Source organism: Meleagris gallopavo, chromosome 8 (assembly GCF_000146605.3).
Source record: "Meleagris gallopavo isolate NT-WF06-2002-E0010 breed Aviagen turkey brand Nicholas breeding stock chromosome 8, Turkey_5.1, whole genome shotgun sequence".
Classification (NCBI taxonomy): domain Eukaryota; kingdom Metazoa; phylum Chordata; class Aves; order Galliformes; family Phasianidae; genus Meleagris; species Meleagris gallopavo.
Window position 1 is genome coordinate 18,137,039 of NC_015018.2, and position 22,663 is coordinate 18,159,701.

Consider the following 22,663-nt stretch of genomic DNA (forward strand, 5'->3'; position numbering starts at 1 on the left):
TTTTGATGCTACACTGTGTGCCCAGTGACCACTTACGTAACACAAAGAAAACTGAGAAAAGTTCTTGGAATTTCACAGAAATCAAATAAATGCCCACGGCAATATCCATGGCTCTTACTGCAGTAAAAAGTCAGCACATATTCTTCATCCCATCATTTCTTTTAAAGAAAAGGTGATATTTTCTATTGCTTCACCTATGAGGTAGGTTGCACTTCCATACAAATAGCTTAATTTGGAAATGAAGCCAGCACTAAACTTGTAATGAGTGCTGCATCACAATCTGCTCAAGTCATTTATTAAATCACAAACACAAATTCCTCATTTCAAAAGATAAATAGTAAGTCTTTGACAGCAGAGTGTTGGCCGAGTGCAAACTGGTACCTTCTCCTGACAGAAGTCAGCGGAATTCTGGCTTCAGCCTCCAGACACCTTCACCACTTGGGTTCCTATGAAAGGTGCAGAGATTGCGTAGGAGTTCTCTAAAGACACAAGACTGTGCTGCAGGCAGTTTGGACTCAAACTCCTGCAGTATTTCCTGAGTACTAGCCTCACCATCCACACGGGCCTGGAATGCAATGAAGTTCCGCACATCCACCAGCAATTCATCGTATTCTGTTGAACCTGGGGCTGGAGCTGGTGCTTGGTGAAGATTCTCATCTCCCTCATTCCCTGTCCTTTGTGGTAAAATAAGGTGGTTTCTCGCCCTCATCTTAGCTAATAATGATGAAGAATCTAATACACTAGATGATGATTCTCCAGTTTCCAATTTTCCATCAAAGTGCCCATTGGTACTATTCTTCTTCACATTTTCTTTCTTCATTGTATCTGCATCCTACAAATAAACATATAGACCATGTATTTTGAGATCCACAGAATCTGTTTAACAAAATCTGCTTGCTGTTTAGACTTAAATAACATATGTGAGCACATTTGTAATATACAGCAAAGAGGCAGCATTCTTTAGTTTCAGCTTGAACATATACTATAGAACTTAGGAAGTGAAAGAAAAGCTTTGCTGATCTTGAGACAGACAAATGGTACATGCTGCAGTTTGCTGTATCTGAGTAGACAAAATGTTGCATCAAAGAAAGAAAAATTCTTGGGTGACTGAAAATTCTAGAGGTCTACATAATTATATGAAGAATAGGTAAGAGAGTATAAATGAGTATAAATCAGGTTTGTTGCATAAGCCAGAACATTTCATGCATATATATATGTGTGGATATATATTTCTCTGTGTATAGATAAGCTATTAGAAGAGAAATACTAGCTTGTCTTTCTTACCTTGCACTTTTTCACAGGTGATGCACAAGTGGAATGTGAAGAAAGCAGCATAGGGTTTCTTTTTTGACCAAACCGACTTCTAAACATGCAAAAGAATTAATTCCATGAGAAATCTCTCTCAATATTAGGACACTTTTGCCAAAGCCAATGACTGGGTTTGTGTTCTAGGATTCTCAAGAGTGCTCTACACCTCTCTTTCCTGTACTGTGAAACTGTAATGCTTTTTTATACTTCAGAATGGACTACTTTCTAGGTTCAAAACATGTCATTTTGCCTTATTAAATATTAAAAAAAACAAATGAAAAATGATACATGTTACTAAAAATACTGGGTGCAAAAAGAAATAATCCACACCATTCTAAGGAACTCTTCTATTTTTGGATAAGCAGTGTGAGAAATGAACTTACTTTACTCCTGATGGTGCACCTGAAAGACCACTCACACCTGTCCATGTTGGCACACCAGAGGCAGCTCCTAAGCATCGCTGTCGAGAGACTTTTAAGGCTCTTAGTGCATCTTGTGCCACTCTGTTTGCTTCTGCTTCTACCAGCACATAATCTGCACTGGAAGCTTCCATAATGGCATCATGCTTCATTACACTGTGTACTCCTAGTGAACAGAGCACACAAGAAAAGTTGAAGGAGGACACCTGTTAATTGAAATAGTAATCTTAAATGAATGCCAAAATCTTCTTTTTTCCATTTTCAGATTGATTACATTCAGCACTTCAGTACAGTCATTTCTAGTAAGAGATCCCCCTTCTGTCAGCTGAGCAATCAATTTGACAGTAAACCACATTTGGTGTGCAGATGAGGTCATTATTTACAAAAGACTTAGCAATTATGTGGTTAAATTGATCATTTCTATTGTTATGGACAGGACAAACAGAAGTGGAACTCTTGCCTAAATGAAGGTTGGTTACATATTTATTTCCAAAATAAACATTGTACTACTTTCATATCCAAAGGAGTTTCTGGAAGGCAATCAACACACTCCTACCTGAGTTATTTCAACAATGAACATTTTAACATGTCCTGACAGTAACAGACTAGATAAACTGCTCTTTCTCATTTGTAAGCTTTGCACACATCTATTTAAATAGCCTGTCACTGTTGCACAAATCAAATAACAAAAATTACCTGTTTTCTTGAAGAGTTTCTCCAAGACATAATCATCATTTTTCTTCGGGTCCAACTCCTTCTCTTCACTGTCCTCCTTCCTGTAGCGCTTTTGTTTCACCAGGTGAGGAATGCGCTCCCCTTCAAACTTGGCATCTTTGTGATGTTTCTTCTTAGACTTCTCTTTATGGCTGTCATGTGATAGCATATCCACTCTGTGCTTTGTTTTTGAGGTACATTTATAATGATTATTATCCAATTGCCCATCTTCTGTTTTACCAATCTGCTTTTCCTGACAGCCAGCTGCACTACACAGAAGGCTAAAATCTCCCTCAGCATTTTCATTAGCCACTTCATGTTCTTCTTCAGTCACCGTGGCATTCTCTGAAGGCTCTGCATCACCTGGCAATGATTGGGACAGAGATATGTCAGCTCTTTCCAAGCTTTCTTGCTTACTTTTATTCACTGAATTTATGTTTGTAGCAGTTTGTGCAATATCTTCTGCATAGTTTTTTTGATCGAAAGTTTCCAAATTTCCTTTGGCTTCCTTGTTGGTCTCTATTGCTTTAGAAGAATTTGCCATGTGGCTGGTTAAGTGGGAACTAGATGACTTGCTGTACTTCGGTGAGCAGCTTTTTTTAAGATGGAGACCACCTTTCAAAGTGTCATCATCATCAGCTGGCCTCTCAAGTTTCCGTTTCAATTGGTGTTTGGGGACTTGAACATCTGAACCAGTACCTGAGGGATGAATAAAATTAGTATCAAATTATCAAACACTTCAAACATTTTTTTTTCTATTAAAAATATTAGGAAAAAAGTGTACCTGCAAAAATTGCACTTGTTTCTGTCCCCTGAGACACATCTGGGCTGCTCAGAGTAAATAGCTCATAAAGATCATTGGATTTGAAAAAGCGCCTTTGCTTAGGGTCTTTCAGCACTCTGTTTGTTAAAAATTGCTTGAAGATTTGTCTAAAACCAAACAAACCAAAAGTAATTTATGCAGGAAACAACATCTAGTTATGTGTAAGTACTGACTACAGTACTTAAACAGAAAACTGTATAAGCACAAATGTTACCCCGCAGAATGATTAAACAGTGGGAAGATGATGCTAGTTTCTAAAAGACAATCTTGAGTTGGTAACTTTCAAACAACCAACTAAATTGTTAAGCATGGGGATTTACTGTTTTGCAACAATCCCATAACACAACAGGTAACCACCATCCTGAAATGTCCTGTGAGGCATCCGTTAACTAAGCAATAAATAACTTCACAGCTAGGGTGTTTTTTTTTCTTATCCATTAAAATTGAGAAGCTCACATATGTAGCAATCAGAAAGCTGTTTAAATGAAAAACAAGATCATGTTAAAATGTCATTTTTAATAGTTGAAGGAATCGAAGGCAGTGTGGTAGCTCATAGTGTAATGGTGAGGACTGGATGGCAATAGCGAAAAGAGAAAACAGAGGAAGAAAGCCTGCTAGTATTTGTAGATCTACTTTTATGCCATTATCATACAACATAATTTTTGATTGTCATAAACATTATTATTAAATATTAAATGTATTATTAAAAATACACCCCAAATAGAAATGGGGATCAGTTCTAAAGTAGTATTGTCATTATCATTTTGGCTCTGCTGGCATTAAACAAAGACAGTATTTTTAAAATGCGTAAATGTCAAAACTACATTCAAACTTCAGCATCAGGTACTGTAGTGCACCCGTTGGAAGACTTTTGGAGTTTCAAGGAATTAACAGCTTCATAACTTTCTGCATTTTTTGCAGAGAGGAAAATATAAGGCAAGAAGAAAAGGCAACCTGCTTAAAGCACGAAGTCTATTGCGTTGTTCATGAAATAAAATAGATTTCTGATAGCAGGTCCTGACCCTTAGAGCCTATTTCCTTGATGTGGTCACTGTTATTCAAACACATACATGCCAGAGGGGTGCAAGCCAACCAACAGCAGATGCTTTGCATCAGTGTGGTAAAGCAGAGAAAAAAATGCACGCAGTAAGTGCAGGTATTCCATTATTTAGAACTTTCCATTCATTCATCTGCATTTTCAAAGAGGACATTCCTGTTCTAAATAGCAATACCTAGCAAGAGGATTCCCACGCATGTTGTTCACTTGGAATTCACGTGAATGAAGCTAACTACTGAAAAAGCTGAATGGGAAAGCAAACAAAAAGATTTCATTATTCAGAAATGCAAGCACTTTAAGACTCCAGCTACATTTTTGAATAAATAGCATGAATATGACTGGGAGTTCTTGGGGTTTAATTCTTGAACTTTGGAACAATTTGGGAATAAAATAATATTAGGCTTGAAGCATAGCAAATATATGCTCATATAGCATTTATCTTTACATGTTCTAAGGATAAAAAAGCTTGCTGATTTCAAATTGCACCTCAGACTTGTCAAGTTTCATCTTCTGAATAAGCAGCCCGCTTTCTGTGCTAAGGCTTATACTCTCCCTTACTGTGAAATCTTTGTGTACTGGACACGGCTCCTAAAACAAAGTGAAGTACATTTAGCATGTGGGTTTAGAGCTAGAGCTACACATGCCTGTCACGGTGAAGGCTGGGGGTTGCATTCCATGTGAGCACACACTCAGGTGTGTTATTGTTACACAGCCTCAGGTTTGCTGCAAAAATTTTCTTGAGCACAGGACTATATCGTTTTGACCGTTTGAATCATTTTGACTGACCTGTGGTATATCTTCTCTTCAATAGTACCTGCAGTGAGAAGTCTGTACACAGTCACTTGTTTCTTTTGACCTATTCTCCAAGCACGTTCACGCGCCTGGAACACAAAAGGTTTGGTTACCAGACATTAGCTTTCTAGATGTGTTTGACAGGGAGCTATCAATACCAGCATATCAAACCTAGTTTGGACATTTTAACAAATTCAACTAGCTATATTGCTGTAGTATTTCTACAGTATTAGAACAACTAACTCAGGAGGAGATGAAAACAATTTAGAGTATATGTATGTAGGAAGATAAGAAATCAATTGTAATAAGAAAGCTGTGCAAAATCTAAAGAAAAAATTAACTTCTTAAAATTAGAACTCATTCCTAAGGTAAATACTTTAAATAGACTTGTTCTGAAACAAAGTTATTTCAGAAGTCATCTTTAATATAAAATTTTCCTTTAAAATTTTCTCCTTTTTTCTAAATTAAAAACTTTCATAAAAAACTGTCAAAGCAACCACCGAAACAGACCTCTCTAGGTCCCCATTCTTGCAGATCTCAGAGCTATTCAGGATTTCTTTCTGTCAGAAATAATATATTCCTCTCAAACATGTAAGCCCCAAGTACTGTTAAGGGATCTGGTAACCCAGAGTCTCACCATTAAAAGCAGCTTCTCCTAAAGACATAGCTACATATGACCAGTGATAAAGTCAACTTAAGCAAAATTTTTCTCTTTTTCTTACTCTGTATTGCCACCATGAACAATCATGTCAGTTCCAAGGCTGAACAGCTGCATTCTTCCTTGCAAAACAACTAGTATGTTTATTTATTAGGAAAAAAACCCAACAAGCCATTTCAACTGTTTGTTTTGCTACATTGATTATTTGAGTCCACGCTATTGAAGAGTGGTAAGATGTAACAATATAAAGGGGATGTGGTGGGAACCACTGACAATAGCTTTTCCAAAAGAGCAATCATAATATGGAACTGTCCCCTAATTGACCACTGCTGGCAACAACAACTTAGTGCTTTAACACTGAGGAAACAGATCTCATTCTATCTTCAGTTTTACTTCAATGTAGCTGTTGAACAGAATGCAATGAACAAACTTACCTGTGTGTCCGTACTGGGATTCCAGTCAGGATCATAAATAATAACCCGGTCAGCACCAGTCAAATTAACTCCAATACCACCAACACGAGTTGTCAGAAGAAAAATAAATATGGATTTGTCCTGTTACAAAGAATAGAACTTACTAAAAGAAGATTTATTCAAGTACAACATCATTTTTCTTATGTCCTGCATTCTTTTATTATTATTTGCAAAGATCCAAAGAGAGCTAAATTTCCTTGTTTACCTAATATCACTTCTGACAAATACAAGTAGCTTGATTTAAATTTCCTTTACTGTTGCCCAATAAACTTACTTTTCCTTTTCAACATTTTTTTTTCTTAGTAGAAAATTTATATTAAAACAATGATGACATATTCCCCATCACACTAAGAAAGTGGTTTCATTTGACTGAACTTCCCAAATGCAAAGTATTTAAAAACAGACAAAAAATGAATATCAGTAATTCAAGCTAAGCTCAGGCACCATACTCTATAATGGGCATTAACATATAGGATCAAACATCTCACCTCATTGTATCTTGTTATAAGGGGTTGTCTGGATGCTATTGTTGTAGTGCCATCCATCCTGAGGTAGGAATAGTTTCTGTCTCTCACAAAGACTTCAAGGATCTGCAGCATCTGTTGTGATAGAAAAAAAATAATGAAATCCAGATGTGAAGACTAAACAGGCATCTGATGGAGTTGTGAGAATTTCTGGTACTAAATGCAATGCCAGTCAAACAAACAAGAAAAAAAACAAACAATTTGTGAATCTTAAGTTAGCAGAAAACTCATGAACTTATTGTAATTGGAGTAAACTAAAGAGGAGTTATTTCATTGCTGAATGGAAGACTGGAATGTTTGTGCTTGGCATAGGAAACCATGTCCTCAAGCCAATTTAACCAAGTAAGTGGTTCAGCATTCCAGGGAAATAATGAATATATAGAGAAAATGAATGGAGGTCATTGACTATGCTACTGGCCCAAAGCACACAATCCTTAGGATTAAATGTTAACTGACAACCAGTTTGACCCTGAAATTATGCAGAAGGGGCAATAGATATATCATCACTACTTCAGGCTAGTACTGTATGGTTACAACTAATACAAGCTTTGACTCAGTATATTCAACTTGAGCAACAGTTGCCACAACATTGTTCTTCCAATAAAGCTTGTGAGCTATGAAACTGGTCTTCAATTATTCCAACGACATTAGACTTTTTTTTTTTTCCTCCAGTAACACATTAATTTTATAAGGTCACCAAAAATAACTGTTTTAAATTACAAGTCTTGTCAGGACAATCACACTTTTTAGTTCTACTAATAAGAAAACAAAAAGCAATGAGCTCATCTTACCTGTCTTGACTGAGTAAAAAACAACACTCTGTGACCTTGCTTGTGCCATATTTTCAGCAAGGACTCTACCACTATCATTTTTCCAGAACGTTTCCAATATCCAAACTGATCTGCTTCCTCCAAATCAGCATCTGGCAAGCATTTCAAAATCTTGGGACCACCAGAGAAGAGGTCAGGGTGGTTGCAAATCTTCCTCAAAGCTACTAGTCCTGAGAAAACCTAAACAACAGAAAATATCTTTTTTATTGCTTGACAACTACTTACATCTACATGTGTTGTGAATGAGAAATAACAACAGATTAACCTAATCATAAACAAGATGAGTTTTTTTAATAGTGGTTTGCTCTTTAGAAGAACTAGTGGATGCCAATACTTTTGTTTCACGTAACATTTTGGGAAAAATCAGTATAGGAGAAGGTCAATGAAAATATATTACTGTGAGTCTTTTCTGATGACAAGGTTAAGTGAATTCTGTGAAAATTTCCACATTAGCAGAAGCAGCCCCTGGTTGTTGTTCATGGTCAAGCTTTTGTTATTCAAAAGACAAAAAATCCATCAAGTTCGTTCAACTAAATTATTGCGTTCATCCTATTTCCTCTCTGTCTCCCTGCGTTAGCAAGTAGTTTCAAACAGACCTTGAGGATAGCAGGCAAACCCTTTGGAATACATGGCAACAAAGAACAGCTGAGTCAACATACTTAAGTAAACATACAGTGCTGAAAGTGACCACTTTTGATACCATGCTAGAAAAGTTCTGCTGGGTTATTCATTTAATACAACTGACATTAATTCATCTGATATAATTGGCACTCAAAAGAACTGGTTTGAAAGAAGGTAATCCCTCCATCTTCCATAACTGAAAATCGGATGAGCCAACATATTATTTATGGTCTAGTTTTTCATATTTTAGTCTGGTCATGCCATTACATAGGGACCCAAATTCTACACTCCACAGGAAGGAAAAAAAAAAAGAAAAGCAGACATCCTCAAAAGCAGAACTGAGATTGAATGCGTTTCCCTTTCTGCTTAGAACCCAGTGAGAAGCAAGTGAACATCAATCAGTGACTTTATCCATCAAACTCTTCCTGTCATCAACCTTAATTAATGCCAACCTGCATGTCTCCATTGAGAATCTGGTAGACTTCTTTAGAGTCGATGAAATTTTGATAGACTCGACGCTGCTCATCTGTCAAACGACAAAAGAGGACCTACCAAAACAAAACAAGCAAACAGCTCAAGTCCAACTTGTAAACACTTTACAAATTTTCAAGTTTTCCAATATGGAATTTGCTGCAATGATGCTTCACAGACATGTCTAACATACTGAATTATAACAATCTCTATACAGAGATTTATTAAATTAAACTTTGTGAGAATTTTTACAGAATGAACATAAACGTTGAGATGAGTTTCATCATTTTTGTGTGCCCTTACACAGTTTTTACCTTTTCCTCTCATATTGCTTTAGTTTTGGAAGTGCTGACACTGTCTAGCTTTTTTGAGCTAACCATGCAGTATTAGCATTTTCTCAAAAGTACTTTTATAAGAAACACTTTCCACCATGTGTTTGTTTTGTTCCTTACAACTTGTAAATTGTCAGTACCTCATGGGAAAACAACATGTTAGAACACAAACTTGTACTGTCATTATATGCTCACATTCTAAGGCTAATGATTCTTCAGATGATCTCATGAGCTAAAATGGAATAAAATCACTTCCTCACAACCTGAAAGGCTCTCAACATTATGATGGAAGTCAAACTTATATAGTGACCCAACTGATAATAATAAAAATAAAATTTGTTTATCTACTTATGACTACATCATTTAGAGTAAGTAGTCCAAGTTCTTAAGTAAATAGAAATTAAAATTTGATTTAAAAAAGCCATCGGACTGCACAGCAGAAACTCAGTTTGCTCTATTAATTTTTTATTTCTTAGAAAGAATTACTGGCATGACTGCTTCTCTTTTAGAGGGAAGAGACAGAAAGGAAAAGAGTTTGGAAAAGATAAGAAAGCCCAATGCTCTGAGACCCGACAGGCAGGAGAGTCTAATTGTAATAAGCATTTGCAGGAATTTCATTTATTCAAATAAACCTTACTACCTCCTCAGCTTTGAGTCAAAACATTTCCTAAAAAACATCCCACCTCTTTGCAGTGTAAACAGTAAGTTCTAGAGAAAAGGCTAGAGCTTTGGAAACTTACTACGATTTACAGGTCCAGCTAACTTGCAACATGAGGAACTGCAGTTATGTATTTCTCTAATGTTCACAGTGCAAGTTAACCCTTTTACAGCAGGAAACAATGCTAAATGTCCAAGAGATGCACCATTCTAAAATACTTGTGGTGCACCTGTGACCTATGAGGACTGTATTAAACAAGTCTGATCACACTTCAAATACCCTTTGTTTTTAGATAAGAGTGTACATGTCTAAACTCTGTAAGATTAAGACCATTTAATGCTCAGAAAACAGAGGAAAAGAAGAAGCAACTTAAATGCTCTGTCTCATCCATAGTTAAAACGGCCTTTCAGCTGCTGTCAGCACAGAAAGGCTGAACTTTGGAGAGGAAGAGGGCACAGATCCAATAGTAACAACAAGCAAACCTGTTCATTTTTATCAGGAAGTGAAAGGCTCATTTTAACATCAGCCTTCATTCTTCGCAGCAGGTAAGGATTTATGGCGTCCCGTAGCACACATGCACATTTGTATGCTAGTTTTTACCTGAAAAAGGAAGAAAAGTCAAAAATTGTATTTTGATTCTTAATATTCTAGCAATACCCAAAATTGAAAACTAGTAACAGGAAATTCCTCATTTATGAGATGGTTTATGATTGATGTGATCCTACAGTTACCTACTTAACACAACATGAACTGCAATAAAATTCACACTATCTGCAATAAACTGTGCATAAATAACTTTCCTGAGATACCACTGATTTATCTTGACAAAGTCGGTGGAATTTCAGAGATCAGAAGTGAGATTTCTTGCAAAAAAACAATCTGAATTTAAACTTGCATAGAACCAAATCTGCATGAATAACTGCTAACACACATACTGAAGATCAAAGAAAAAAAAAAAAAAAGAGGCCTGAAGCAACAGCGGTTACTAGACAATAAGTGAAGATTAGTGTCCACTTGAGACTATTAAAAAAAAAAATCGGTACAAGAAAATCCCCATGATCACAGAAACTAAAGGTCACTCCAGCCTCAAATGGAACATATGGTTCTATAATGGGTAATGGATGTGTGAGATGGGTATTAACTGTACATAATGGCTAAAAATACCTTCATTTTTCTTAAAGCAAAATAAAGAATACAATAAATTATTGATGTGTAAAAAAAAACAAATTGGCTGTCCAATTAAGTAAATTACTAAGCTTTGGACAAGGGAAGCACTTAAGCTCAAAAAGAAAATAAAACTTTAAAAATGTGTACATGTAAAATAATAATAATTTGAATAATATTTAAAAGCAAATATTTAAATTTGAAACTTTTATTTTACAGATTACTGAACGTTTAACTATTAGCTAACTTGAAATGTGCTTAAGATATCAGAGAACCACAACTACAAGTATTAATAAGAGTATTTACCCAGAAGATAACATTCCAAACAATTTCTGCTTTCAAATTAAATAGTTTATATACTCTCAGGATTTCTGAAACCTATTTCAGTTTTGTAAAATGAAAATAGCTTTCAGTTTTGACTGAAGCATTCCTCCAAAGCATCTGAAATAATCTGCTGAAGCTTGAAATCAAATGGGAAAGTTCTATTTAAATACATTAAGATTTGTCTTTTCCCCCACACTTGCACATCTCTACTTCATTTCAGACAATACTTACAATGATTCCAACTTTCTTGACAAGAGACATTTGTATTTATTTTTTATCCCTATATAGAAAAAATGGTCTCATTTTGTTAAGCTGTTTTTTTATTCCACATACACAGAAGTAAAACATAGATGTACGATTCTATCGTTTGTGCCTACAACGTGCAGCAAGAAGTACACTTAAAAAAAATCAAGTCTTGAAACAACAGAACAGTTTCTAGTGCAATTTTCAATGCATTTACCTGCACAGGAGAGGCATTGGAGTATCCTCCCATGGTTATTGGAACAGAAAATTGCTCCATGAACACAGGTAGTGTTCCCAATTTCCCTGGGAATACAAAGTCAAAGAGGGACCAGAGCTCCTTCAAGTTATTTTGCATAGGGGAACCAGACAAGATGATGCGATGAGGTGTACGGAACTATTAATAAAAAGAAAAACAAAATTAAGCCATTGTCATAGAGTAACATGATCCTGTCTCAAGAGGATTTTCAATTTCACCACTGATGAATTCTCATTTTAAAATAATATGTGGACTCACACTCCTGAAAGAACCAACATGCTGCGAGCTATCATCTGTAAACTCTTAGCAGAAAATAAAGATCAACAACTGACAGTTGTTCCTAATGGTAAACTCCTCCACAATTCAAGTTTGATGATTTTCTCTGTCTTACTTCTATAAATACTGACGCAAACTCATTTAAAATATTAACTAAATTGAACAGTCAAATCCATACTGCTGCTATTTATGCTTTTACTCCTTATTAATGGTTGTTGGTATAATACAGGCTATTAGATTTTGGAAGGCAACTCCCACACTTCAAAAAATAATCTTCCATTTGTTTTTGATAAAGTACCTGCTTGCATGCAAGTGTGACTGCAGCATTTGGATTTCGGATTTTGTGACCCTCATCCAAAATCACATAATGCCAGTCATAGCTGTGGATGTTATCTTGCATCAGTCGAATGTATGAATAAGACGTAATTAAAATTCCATGGCATGAAGCAATTTCTCGAATTAGTTTCACCTAAAAACAAAAAGGGGAAGGCGTCAGTAACACAATGAGACTGAAAATTCAGACTTGCTGAAGTACATGCAAAAGGTACACACAAAAAGTTCTGAAAGAGCAGAACAATCTTCTTCACAAAGAAAATCAGTGTAGAAACGTCTTTGATGACGTGACTTATCTATAAAAAATTGAAGCACTTGGGAACTGCGATAGAACAGAACTGGACCTGAAGCCTGATAAGAAGGATCCAGTTTTTTTCCCCCAAAGGCAATACCTGTAACTCAAACATGAAATTTCATCCAAGTAATTAGATTCTTCGAATTCTCCTATATGCACTTTACAAATCTACCTTCGTGTACTGCATCCAAGATATAACAGAACCTTAGAAGAAAATAAAAAAGTGAAAAATGAGAACAACAACAGAATATTTGTTAAATCCTTAATTTTGTCATAACTTTCTCATTAATAGGATTTTCAGGTATTTTTGACTTATTTTTTTATTAACCACCAAATTGCATACTTCTCTAGTAAGCTATACTCTTTTCCCAGTTTTTTACTAGCCTTTTTAGCTGTAAATTAAATTAGCTGTAATCTAGGGCAGGACCTGTCTTTATCACCTTCTTCACTGAATACATTCACAGCAACCACAGTACTCAAGAATCTAATTTCTCCTGCATTTATCTTTCATGTATAAATCTAGTTGAAAAGTGATTTCACTACACAGGAAGGAAAAGAACACAGAATGTTATTTATTTATTTGCATGGATTTAGGTAAATCCTTCAAGGTGTTAAGCTGCTACAGAAACCAACTGGAGTTAAGTGCTTAAATATCTTTGCGTATCAGGACATAAATTAGTTTGTTGAAGCTCACGTAGGAAAGGGAAAACAAAACCAATTTTATTTTATTTTTTTTTCATCCCCTCAGGAGACTATCCTGACTATTATCTTTTCTCTGCTATATTGTGTTTATACAACAAGTAGGAAAAAAGGACTTGGTCTTTAGTTGCTGCCACAAACGCTGAAAAAAAAAACATACAATCCAGCCCATGTGAAAGACATATACATGGTAACCATCAATTCTAAACTTTTATTTTAAATTACTCTCAATAGTCAAGTTGCAGAAGTAATCCCTGTCTTCAGGCAGAGGAAGTCCAAGTTAACTCAAATTTTGTGGAAACTGAAGCTCATTCTGTATTAAGAGCTTCATGACCTTCATGCCTTTTTACATAGGAATTCAGTGTTAGGGAACACTAAGCAGCTACTTGGTAGTTTTCCAAAAGCTGCACATATATATCCCTGACGCTGTGCCTACAGTGGGAAAATGAAAGGGAATTTCACTGATTTCATGTATGCCATATTAGCAGATGGGTAAAAACAGAACATGATGAACTTCAGGCAATTCTGTATTAAACAAATAGTGAATGTAATTTAAATATACATGTATTTAAGGTAGAACCACCACAGAATTTAGTTAAAGTGAAGACAAAAGAGGAAAATAATAAGATCCCTAACATATCTATACATTCTAAAACGTTAAGAACACTTTCTGAAGTGCCTTAATAAGGAAAAAATCTTCACGGACTCAGGTGTTTCCATGGTTTTGTAAAATTTCCTACAATAACTTCATTCTCAGAGATATAACCCAGATTAAAAAAACCTCTTCTGCAATTAACTGTTCAAGAACTTCTACTTTCTGATTATTACCTCCTGAGACAACTTGCAGCATTAAAGAATGTTGACATCACGACTGTCAAGAAAATATGCAATCTTTATAACAACATATATTACATACACAGTAGGAATGCTAGGCAGGTGGGAACATCCAAAGCTAAATTCTACCTGGTGCACTGCCCACAGTCTGCAGTGGTGTCCTATAGCCTCAGCAGTGGCCTACCATCGAATATCGCACACATCTCTACCCAAACACTTCAGACAAATCATCTCGGGCGATTTCAAATTAAAAGCTTGTAAAATATGTAACCTCTCGTAGTTTTTGCAATTAATAGGGTATGTCTGCAATTAGCCTGACTTACAGAATGCTACACTGTTGTCATTAAAAGATGTTTTGTGAAAGTGCTGCTGTTATTACGGAGGCTCAAGAGACCAATCCCTCCTAGAGGGCAAGCAGTGGACTAGCAGAAAGCAACAGCCATAAATCACGCTGTCAGGTAGCACGGAGAACAGAAGTGAAACACAGGCACATGAAGGCCATTGACTGTAAACACACCACAGCAGAATCCTAGTCAGGATTTACTGAACCTGTAATTAATTAAAGTTTCCTTCAAGCTAAATTTTTAATAAACAAGGATTTCTGCTGACAACGAAGAAATACACCACAATTTTAACAGCTCATACTACAACACCTATTAACTGTTGTTTTCCTGTACTGGGGACTTTCTAGGAGGTTGCCTTGGAATAATTTAGAACCTTTTAAAACATGGTAATGGATTTAACACTGGACATGCCATTTCGAAGCTGTGGCACTTCAGAATTTATGGTATTTTATCATGTATTCTTTAATTCACAGTTCATGTTTAGCTAGACTCAGACATGTTGGCATTATTTTTATTATTTTTTTTTGGGAATCCATTTCAATGAAATATTTCAGCTCATAATCTGTTAGTTAAATTGAAAAAAAAAAATTCACAAGATTAAGTTCAGCTCAGAGACAAATCCTGCTAATGCCAAAAGATAAGACAGTTGTGCTCTAGCTTAGAAATTCTGAAGTCTGGTACTTAAAAACGTGCTAATGAATACAAGAACAATCAAATAGATGGAATAAGGCTGGTATTATAGTTTTGTTCAGCATAGCATTTCAGGCTTTTACAAGTCAAGGACAGTATTTCCACCTAAGATGGTGATGCCATCGATTGTGTTGATCATTGACTCATCTTCTCTGGGATGCACGTACTGTACAAAGACTTGAAGATTTTCAGCAAATACCATTGCTTAAGGCTAAAATGTTTCAGTGATGCATTCTATGGACAAACCTTGAAGAAAGCTTTTTCACTCTGCTGATGACCTTTCAGTAGCTATGAGTTGTCTTCTGAAGCTACAAAACCACAATTGTTTTGAATGATGCAGATACAGAAATCAGTTTATCTTTTTAGCTGTTAAAATAGTCTTTTTAAAAAATACTTAAGAGAACATGAACTCTTCCATATTATTATGTATTATAATGTTAATATTTTTAAACAGAAATGTGTGTAGCACCAGACTCAAAGAATTAGACTAGTGATAGAAATGAAATTCTCTAAACTTTGTCATAGCTTTAAGGCACACATGAACTCACCAAGATAATACCTAGTCACTTGGACAACTATATCACTTATCAATCAAAAGTGCACTGTTCAGCAGTCTTTTCACTATCTTATAACCAACCATTAAGCCCAGAGATCCATAAATTCAGCCTATAAAACCTCTAATATTTCCCTACCCCCAACCAAACAATCTAAATGGCACCATGAAGAGGCTTCAACAGAACACATTACAATGTTTAATAATGTAAATGTTGCAATAAAATGAACTAGAGCACTTACTACATATTTAAGAGGAATGTTATTTGTTGTGGCATGATACAAAGTTTATCTGAGTTGAATCCCTAGTCCAGAAACAGAATCTACAGCTAAAATTAAGGTTTTATAATCAGTTATACCAAGAACTTTAATCTTTGTAATCTAGTGTGAGGGTAGAAGACAGAAATCTACAGTGTGCAAAGTAGGTGGTTCCATAGGTGCAAGCATCATGAAGGGATGATTGCTTTTGAGGGCTACGTTTTCCCCAAAGTTTGACTAGAATAAATGAATATGTAGGTAAGGCTTGACAGACTGGATCACATTACCAAGAAATAACATCAATGATATTTGTGCTAAATATTGAGAAATTAAAAATTCAGCCTTAACCTCAAGAATACAGCCTCCTCTCACATTTGAGATGTTAAATCAAGATAATTGAAGTACATCATTCCTCTCAGATTATCAGGTTTTGAAAAACAAACAAACAAAAAAAAACATGTTCTCTGTACAGAAGGCTTTCCCATGTCCCTTGTTCTTAACTATAAATAAGTATTTTTGATATGCTATACTGGGTATACTATTTTATTTTCTCTCATTATTAGGGTGTCAGAGCTCTTGGTATTTTCAAGTCAGTTTATGCTACATCAGGTTTGAGTGTAAGCTACTGCAGGAGGTTAATAGCATAAAACAGCACCAAAGGACACAGCCACAATTGCTGTACCACACTGAAACTGAAAACTGACTTTATGGAGAAGGACTACTATTTCAATCTGATTCTTCCCACGATGCCCAATTTACTCACATTAATCATCACAGAAGAACCAAACGATCTTCTGTTATCACAAATGGAGAGGGAATAAAATCAAGTGTTACATTTCATCCAGATGGCCTCAGACTAGATCTGAAGTCCTGGAAACCTATCCAACTTCTTGTTGCGTCTACCTTCCATCATCTAAAGTACCAGTTACCAGTTTGCTTTCCCTTGAGGATAGCCGAAGGCTGATGACAGCTGTTAGCTCTCTCAGCCACAAAATACTGCATTGCCTTATGGTACACCTGTCATTACTAAACTCTTTTCCTGCGTGATTCTCATTCATTAACTTTAAGATCAATATATCTTCATTTTTCTGAAATCATTTGTTCCTCTTCCACAGGCCTGCACAGAATAAGTTGCAATATTATATTTAATCATAAGCAACCCAATGCCCTATTACTACAAGGTAAAGCACTTCACAAAAATCCATTAAGATATTCATTGTCTGATGTCCAGTTAATTCAGGAGACAACAGCCTTCTTCCATCAGTCCTTTTGTTAGCCCAGAGGCTGTAGTAACCTTTCTTACTCCGAAAACAAAGAGCAACTTTCAGTTCCATGATCCTGTCTGCTTGAAAGCTAATTGTCACCTAACTGTCCAGCACAAATTTCATACACTTGGTAATAAATCACAGTTCACTATCAGAACAATAGGCCAATCTTGGAACTGTCAATTTAATTCCAAGCATGTCTGTGCATTATTGAGACCACACATGCGCACTGTCTTCCAATTTGGCCACAAAAATTAATATTAACTAACACATTTGTGATCTTACACAGTCTATTTCATTTGTTAGCAAGAGCATAAGGGCTGAATGGCCCCTGAGTACTAAGAAGTTGATGCATGCAAAGCAGTCTCCTGTAAGGCCACAGGTAATCAGAAGAGAGAATTATCATGAGATTAGATCAGCACCAACATATTCATGGAAAGAGTACACGCTGAAAAGAAATTGCAGGTGGGAGTAAATCACCTGACCTGCACTGTATGTGATCTAACTTTCAGTGTGCAAGTGAGATTTCTGATGAAAAATTAGCAGTAAACTCTCTTCCAGGTATAAAGACAACTAGGATGGGAAAGTATTTGCAGTGAAGAGGGCATCAACTCCTCTCTAAGGTGGCAAGTGACAGAACATGAGGAATGAGTCCCGAGTTGCATCAGGAGAGGTTTAGATTGAATATTAGGAAGAACTTCTACATGGAGAGTGTAGTTAAGCATTGCTACAGGCTGCCCAGGGAAATGGTGGAATCCCCATCCTCAGAAGTATTTAAGAAATGTGGTACTAAGGGAATGATTTAGTGATGGGACTCAATAGGTCAGGGTGATGGTTGAACTCGAAGATCCTGAAGTCTTTTCCAACCTAGATGATTCTAGATTCTATTCTTTAAAATTTGAGTCAGAAGCATGGTCTTTTTAAGGAATTAACAAGGAATAAATGTGCGTGAGATAACAATGACATTAGCAGTGACACTTTTTAAGGCATTCTGTTGCAGTTATCAAAAGATGAAGGACAAAATTAAGAGTACTGAACCTACCTAAAGTGATCATAGTGCATCAAGATTCTGTAAGTTCTTGACAAAGCATTTGTGAGACAACAAGGGGAAGTAAAATCCTGAAATCTTGACTATACTTGCAGATGGAAAAAAGTTGATCCAGTTTGTCAAGTTCATTAGTTAACAAATACCCCAAAATAAACACACACGATTTAATTTAAGAAGACATGCAAACATGTTACTGAGAGCAACAGATTTTTAGGGATTGAAGACATACCAAGTTAATTGAACAACAGGAAGCTATTAGCACATTAGAGTGTACTGTTTCTTTTTTGCCATGTACTATAAAATGGCATCGATTACCTCACAATACGTTTAATCAAGTGCAATTAAGCACCATATCATCATTTTAATGTTATTACAAGAAATTCAATAAATATTTAAAGAGAAATTTGAAAATACTTTGCTGAATCCTGCAAATCCTTTTAGTACCTAAAATCAGTCAGGAGAAAACAAAAATTAAACTTTTCCCTTTTTTGTTCAAGCGAGGTATCAGGGATTGACAAGTCTGGTTTGTCTGAGATTTCATCTGAAGAAATGGAATAAGAACATGCATATTAAAACATTGGCCAATAAAATCAAAAGACAGAAAAGACACTGCTTGAAGAAAACCAATAAAGTACCATCATCATTAAGAGAAACCAGGTGATACGAACTGACAGATTGGTCAAATGAAGAGAAATTAATATGTCTTTTCCATTCTTACAGAGAAGCACTCCCAGTGATTAAACCTCAGATATGCCCACCTTCAGCAGAAAGGCTTCAAATCTTCTCAGACCAAATCACAAGTTAGTTACAATTACATGAGCATCACTGTAAAAGTAGGTTAGATATTACACTGTGTTGGCTACTCTAAATGGTTAGACTTAAAGAAAAATGACATGCTACCATTAAAACCACGATGCACTTTGATTCCATAATAAGCTGTGTTATGTCTAACATTGCAGGGCCTCCATAGCAAGCTCAAAGTACATGCAGTCCGGTTTGAAAGCAGTTTAGTCAGGTCACTATTGACTTCAGCAAAAGCAAAGCATTCTGAAGGGGAAGCCTGTTATAATGTTTACTTTGTTTAGGCAGTTCTATTCCATGATATAATATAAATGTACTTCCAGTTATCCTCTTTTTGTCTGGTTACCTAACAAATTTATACAAGACAGTAAACTTAGTAATCTTTAAAAAAGAATCAAAGAGTACAAGTGCACAGAAACATTCAGGGACATGGGACACAGGACACTTCTTTTTTCGCTAATGCAGAAAAGAGACAGGTTTCTAGACTTACAAAATGAATATCAATAATTACCTTTTTGTTGGTGTAAGAACCAGTTTCATGGAGAATGGCAACCCTAAATGGAGGCCACCATGTGTGGAATTCTTTTACCCACTGATGCATCACAGTAGCTGGACAAACAATCACTGTTGGACCCAATCCCTGGTACCTAACCAACAAACAAAACCAAACCAAAATCTTTAGCATGAAATAAATACTCTATATTGTATGTCTTATTAAAATAACCCGGTACACTGAAAAGCTACAAAAATAATGTACTTAGAAAAAAGGCAACAAACTCATGAACCCACAAGCTCTTCATCAAGTTTCAATCCAAATACAGGCTAAAGATGGTTACTCAAAGCATACAGATATTTATGAACAGACCATTGGTGTGAGAGTTCATTTGCTTCTTTTACCTCAACTTACATAACAAAAGATCTTTCCCCTCTGTAAATCCCAGAATCAGATCAGTTTACAAAATATAATTTCTACTAACTTATTTTGAAGAATATTTCTTCAGAAAATGTCGCAAAAAATAAAGCTGTATATTTTGAATGTTCAAGAATAGCCTATTGTTTTCATTCTCAAGCACTTCCAAACACAACAACCTTCACAATTCTGCACAGTAAGGAACATACAGTTATATCCATTTTACAGAATGAGAGCTGAGGCTGATAAATACTATGGGAAAAGCTGCTGTATGAATCCGGCATTGCAGTACATGGGCTCCCTCTGTAACTCAAGGCAATGAGATAAGAGGTGAGATGGAAATCGCTCAGACAGGCTGACAACAGAACTATGCCCACTCTTAACAATGCCTGCTTCTCAATCAGACCGACCCTGAGGTCTTCTGCTTACTAAACAACATGGCTTTCAAGTAGGGGCTAGCCAGCCAGAGTTAGTGCATTCCTCATTCTGAGTAGTGCTGCAGAAAATACTTGACTCTCTGCCTTACAACACACAGACAACTAAGAAATTTCACCAAAAAAAAAAAAGACTCATTTTTCCCCCGTGGAGTTACTATTGTGGAGGATTTGTTAATTAAATGCACCAGAAACCAAAGACAAAAAAAAAAACAAACCCAAAACAAACAAAAAAACTCAAACCAAAACAAAAAACCAGAATACATGATGGTATATACAGAAAGAATGTTGCAACTTCAGTGTTCATATTTTGGCATCTTCAAAGTTTCATTGTAGTCTCATTGAAGTATCTTAGCTCTTAAGCTGTAACTGTGTAGCAACGTTAAGAGAACTGTCCTGAAACATTTCCATGAACTCACTGGTCCTCCAACAAGGTCAAATACATACCAGCAAATATACCAGCACAAAGTAATCTGTAGAGAAGCAACCTTAGAAGAAGCAGTCATACCCAAGTAAATCAATTGGCTTGAATGATGCAGTACAGCAGAGCAGTTTTTTATATAAAGGCTATATCAGGAATTAACTAAAGAATATAAGTCTTCCATGTTTTCCTTTTAATGCATTATTTTACAAGTCATGTACATGCTGTACTTAATTTAAATGGATCACTATAAAGTTTGTTTTTGTTTGTTCAGTATACTGCTGCAATATTTGCTTAATTGCATATCATAATTTACATCAGATAAATAGGTCACCAGAACTAGAAAACTCAAGTATCATTCATGCATGCATTTGTAAATCTAAGAACACCAACAAGTACCTTTCCAGCAATTTAACGACCGAATTTCAAAGTATTGCTCAGTAATAAAGAAGGAGCATGAAAGCTCTTGCAAGAACAGCCAGTTACTCTACTACAGTTTTAAACAGTAACAAAGATGGAAATTCCTCTGTGTAAGTTACAGTTTTTATTAGTACTACTTTTTTTTTGGCATAGGTAATTCCCTGCTGATCAGGAACTTTAACTTCCATCACAAATCAACTTGTGACTTCCTGTAAAGCATTTACCTGGTGTCTTGCCAGAACAAATATTTTAATGTAAAATTTAATAAATGGAACTAAAGGTATTACATCTAATTTAAAATTCCATATTGTGTAAACTATTGATATTAATGTAATTGAGTTTGTAAACAATCCATTTGTGGAAGCTAACCTTAGACACTGTATTGACCCAAAATATCTAGTGTGGCTCATCTGCAAAATGAAGCATCAATGCCTGGAATTCATTAAAAGTGTTACATGTTTAATTTTTCCTGCCCTACAGCTCCATTGTCTCGTAAAATTTTTCCTTTGATGTCCCCCACTAAAAGAATTAAAGGAATATTGTAATTGAAATGTCATTAATAATTCACGGGACCCTCCTCCACCAGCAATACATCTGATGAAATATTAATTGAGCTCTACAGACTGACAGTCTGCAGAGGAGCACTTGCCTGTAATTTGAACCACGAGTCCTGATCTTGCTGTAGCTCAGACCTGCCAAGAAGGCAATTATCTGGATGGTCTTGCCCAATCCCATCTCATCTCCCAGAATCCCTCCTGCCTGCTGGCAGTGCAATTCCCAGAGCCACCTAACACCTGTCTGCTGGTACCTAAAAACAAGGAAAAAGAAGATGGCAAATGTTTGATAATAAAGATCGTAACAGAAAGTACTCATGAATTAATCATTTGGCAGGGTTCTTACACCAGTTACAGTAACATGCTGGATGTGTGTTTTACATGAGTGCTCTATTTACTAGGTCATACATTTTTGATACACTCAAACATTACATGCGACTTTCATTTTTTATGCAATACTAAAACATTTCTAATTAAACTGATAGTCATGGTAATTAGAGGGTATTTTATTTCATGTATATTTTAAGTGTTAAAAATAACTTGGAAAGCTACTCCAACAAAGTGTCAGAAGACATGCAGGGGTCTAATCGATTACATTATTGGAAGGTATACCTTAAGGAGAAGGAAAAGTTTGACTTTTAAGTGGTGCAGACTTTACATTCCACTCTGAAAACTGATCACATCTGTCACAATATGCTTTCTTTTCACATAAATTCATTTAGTAAAATTTAATCTCTTTCAATGAAGAAGAAAGACAACAAGGGAAACTGCGTTGGAAGGCAAAACAATAGAAACGATTCCAGTGAATGAGATGCAGCACAGTGTTGTTATGTGAAAACATCACTATAGCTTCTATTCCCAG

The 22,663-nt window shown here is 35.8% G+C and overlaps 1 protein-coding gene across 1 annotated transcript in view; it reads right to left on the reverse strand.

Annotated features, from left to right (window-relative positions):
- ERCC6 (ERCC excision repair 6, chromatin remodeling factor) overlaps positions 1–22,663 on the reverse strand; it is a 45,385-nt gene continuing 22,722 nt past the window's right edge. Inside the window, 15 exon segments of the mRNA XM_010714484.2 lie at positions 1–832; positions 1,285–1,363; positions 1,692–1,893; positions 2,424–3,140; positions 3,226–3,371; positions 5,108–5,202; positions 6,206–6,325; positions 6,733–6,843; positions 7,560–7,778; positions 8,672–8,767; positions 10,163–10,277; positions 11,627–11,805; positions 12,242–12,412; positions 19,574–19,709; positions 21,897–22,055. Of these exon segments, the coding sequence (XP_010712786.1) occupies positions 398–832; positions 1,285–1,363; positions 1,692–1,893; positions 2,424–3,140; positions 3,226–3,371; positions 5,108–5,202; positions 6,206–6,325; positions 6,733–6,843; positions 7,560–7,778; positions 8,672–8,767; positions 10,163–10,277; positions 11,627–11,805; positions 12,242–12,412; positions 19,574–19,709; positions 21,897–22,055 (2,980 nt within the window). The 3' untranslated portion in view covers positions 1–397.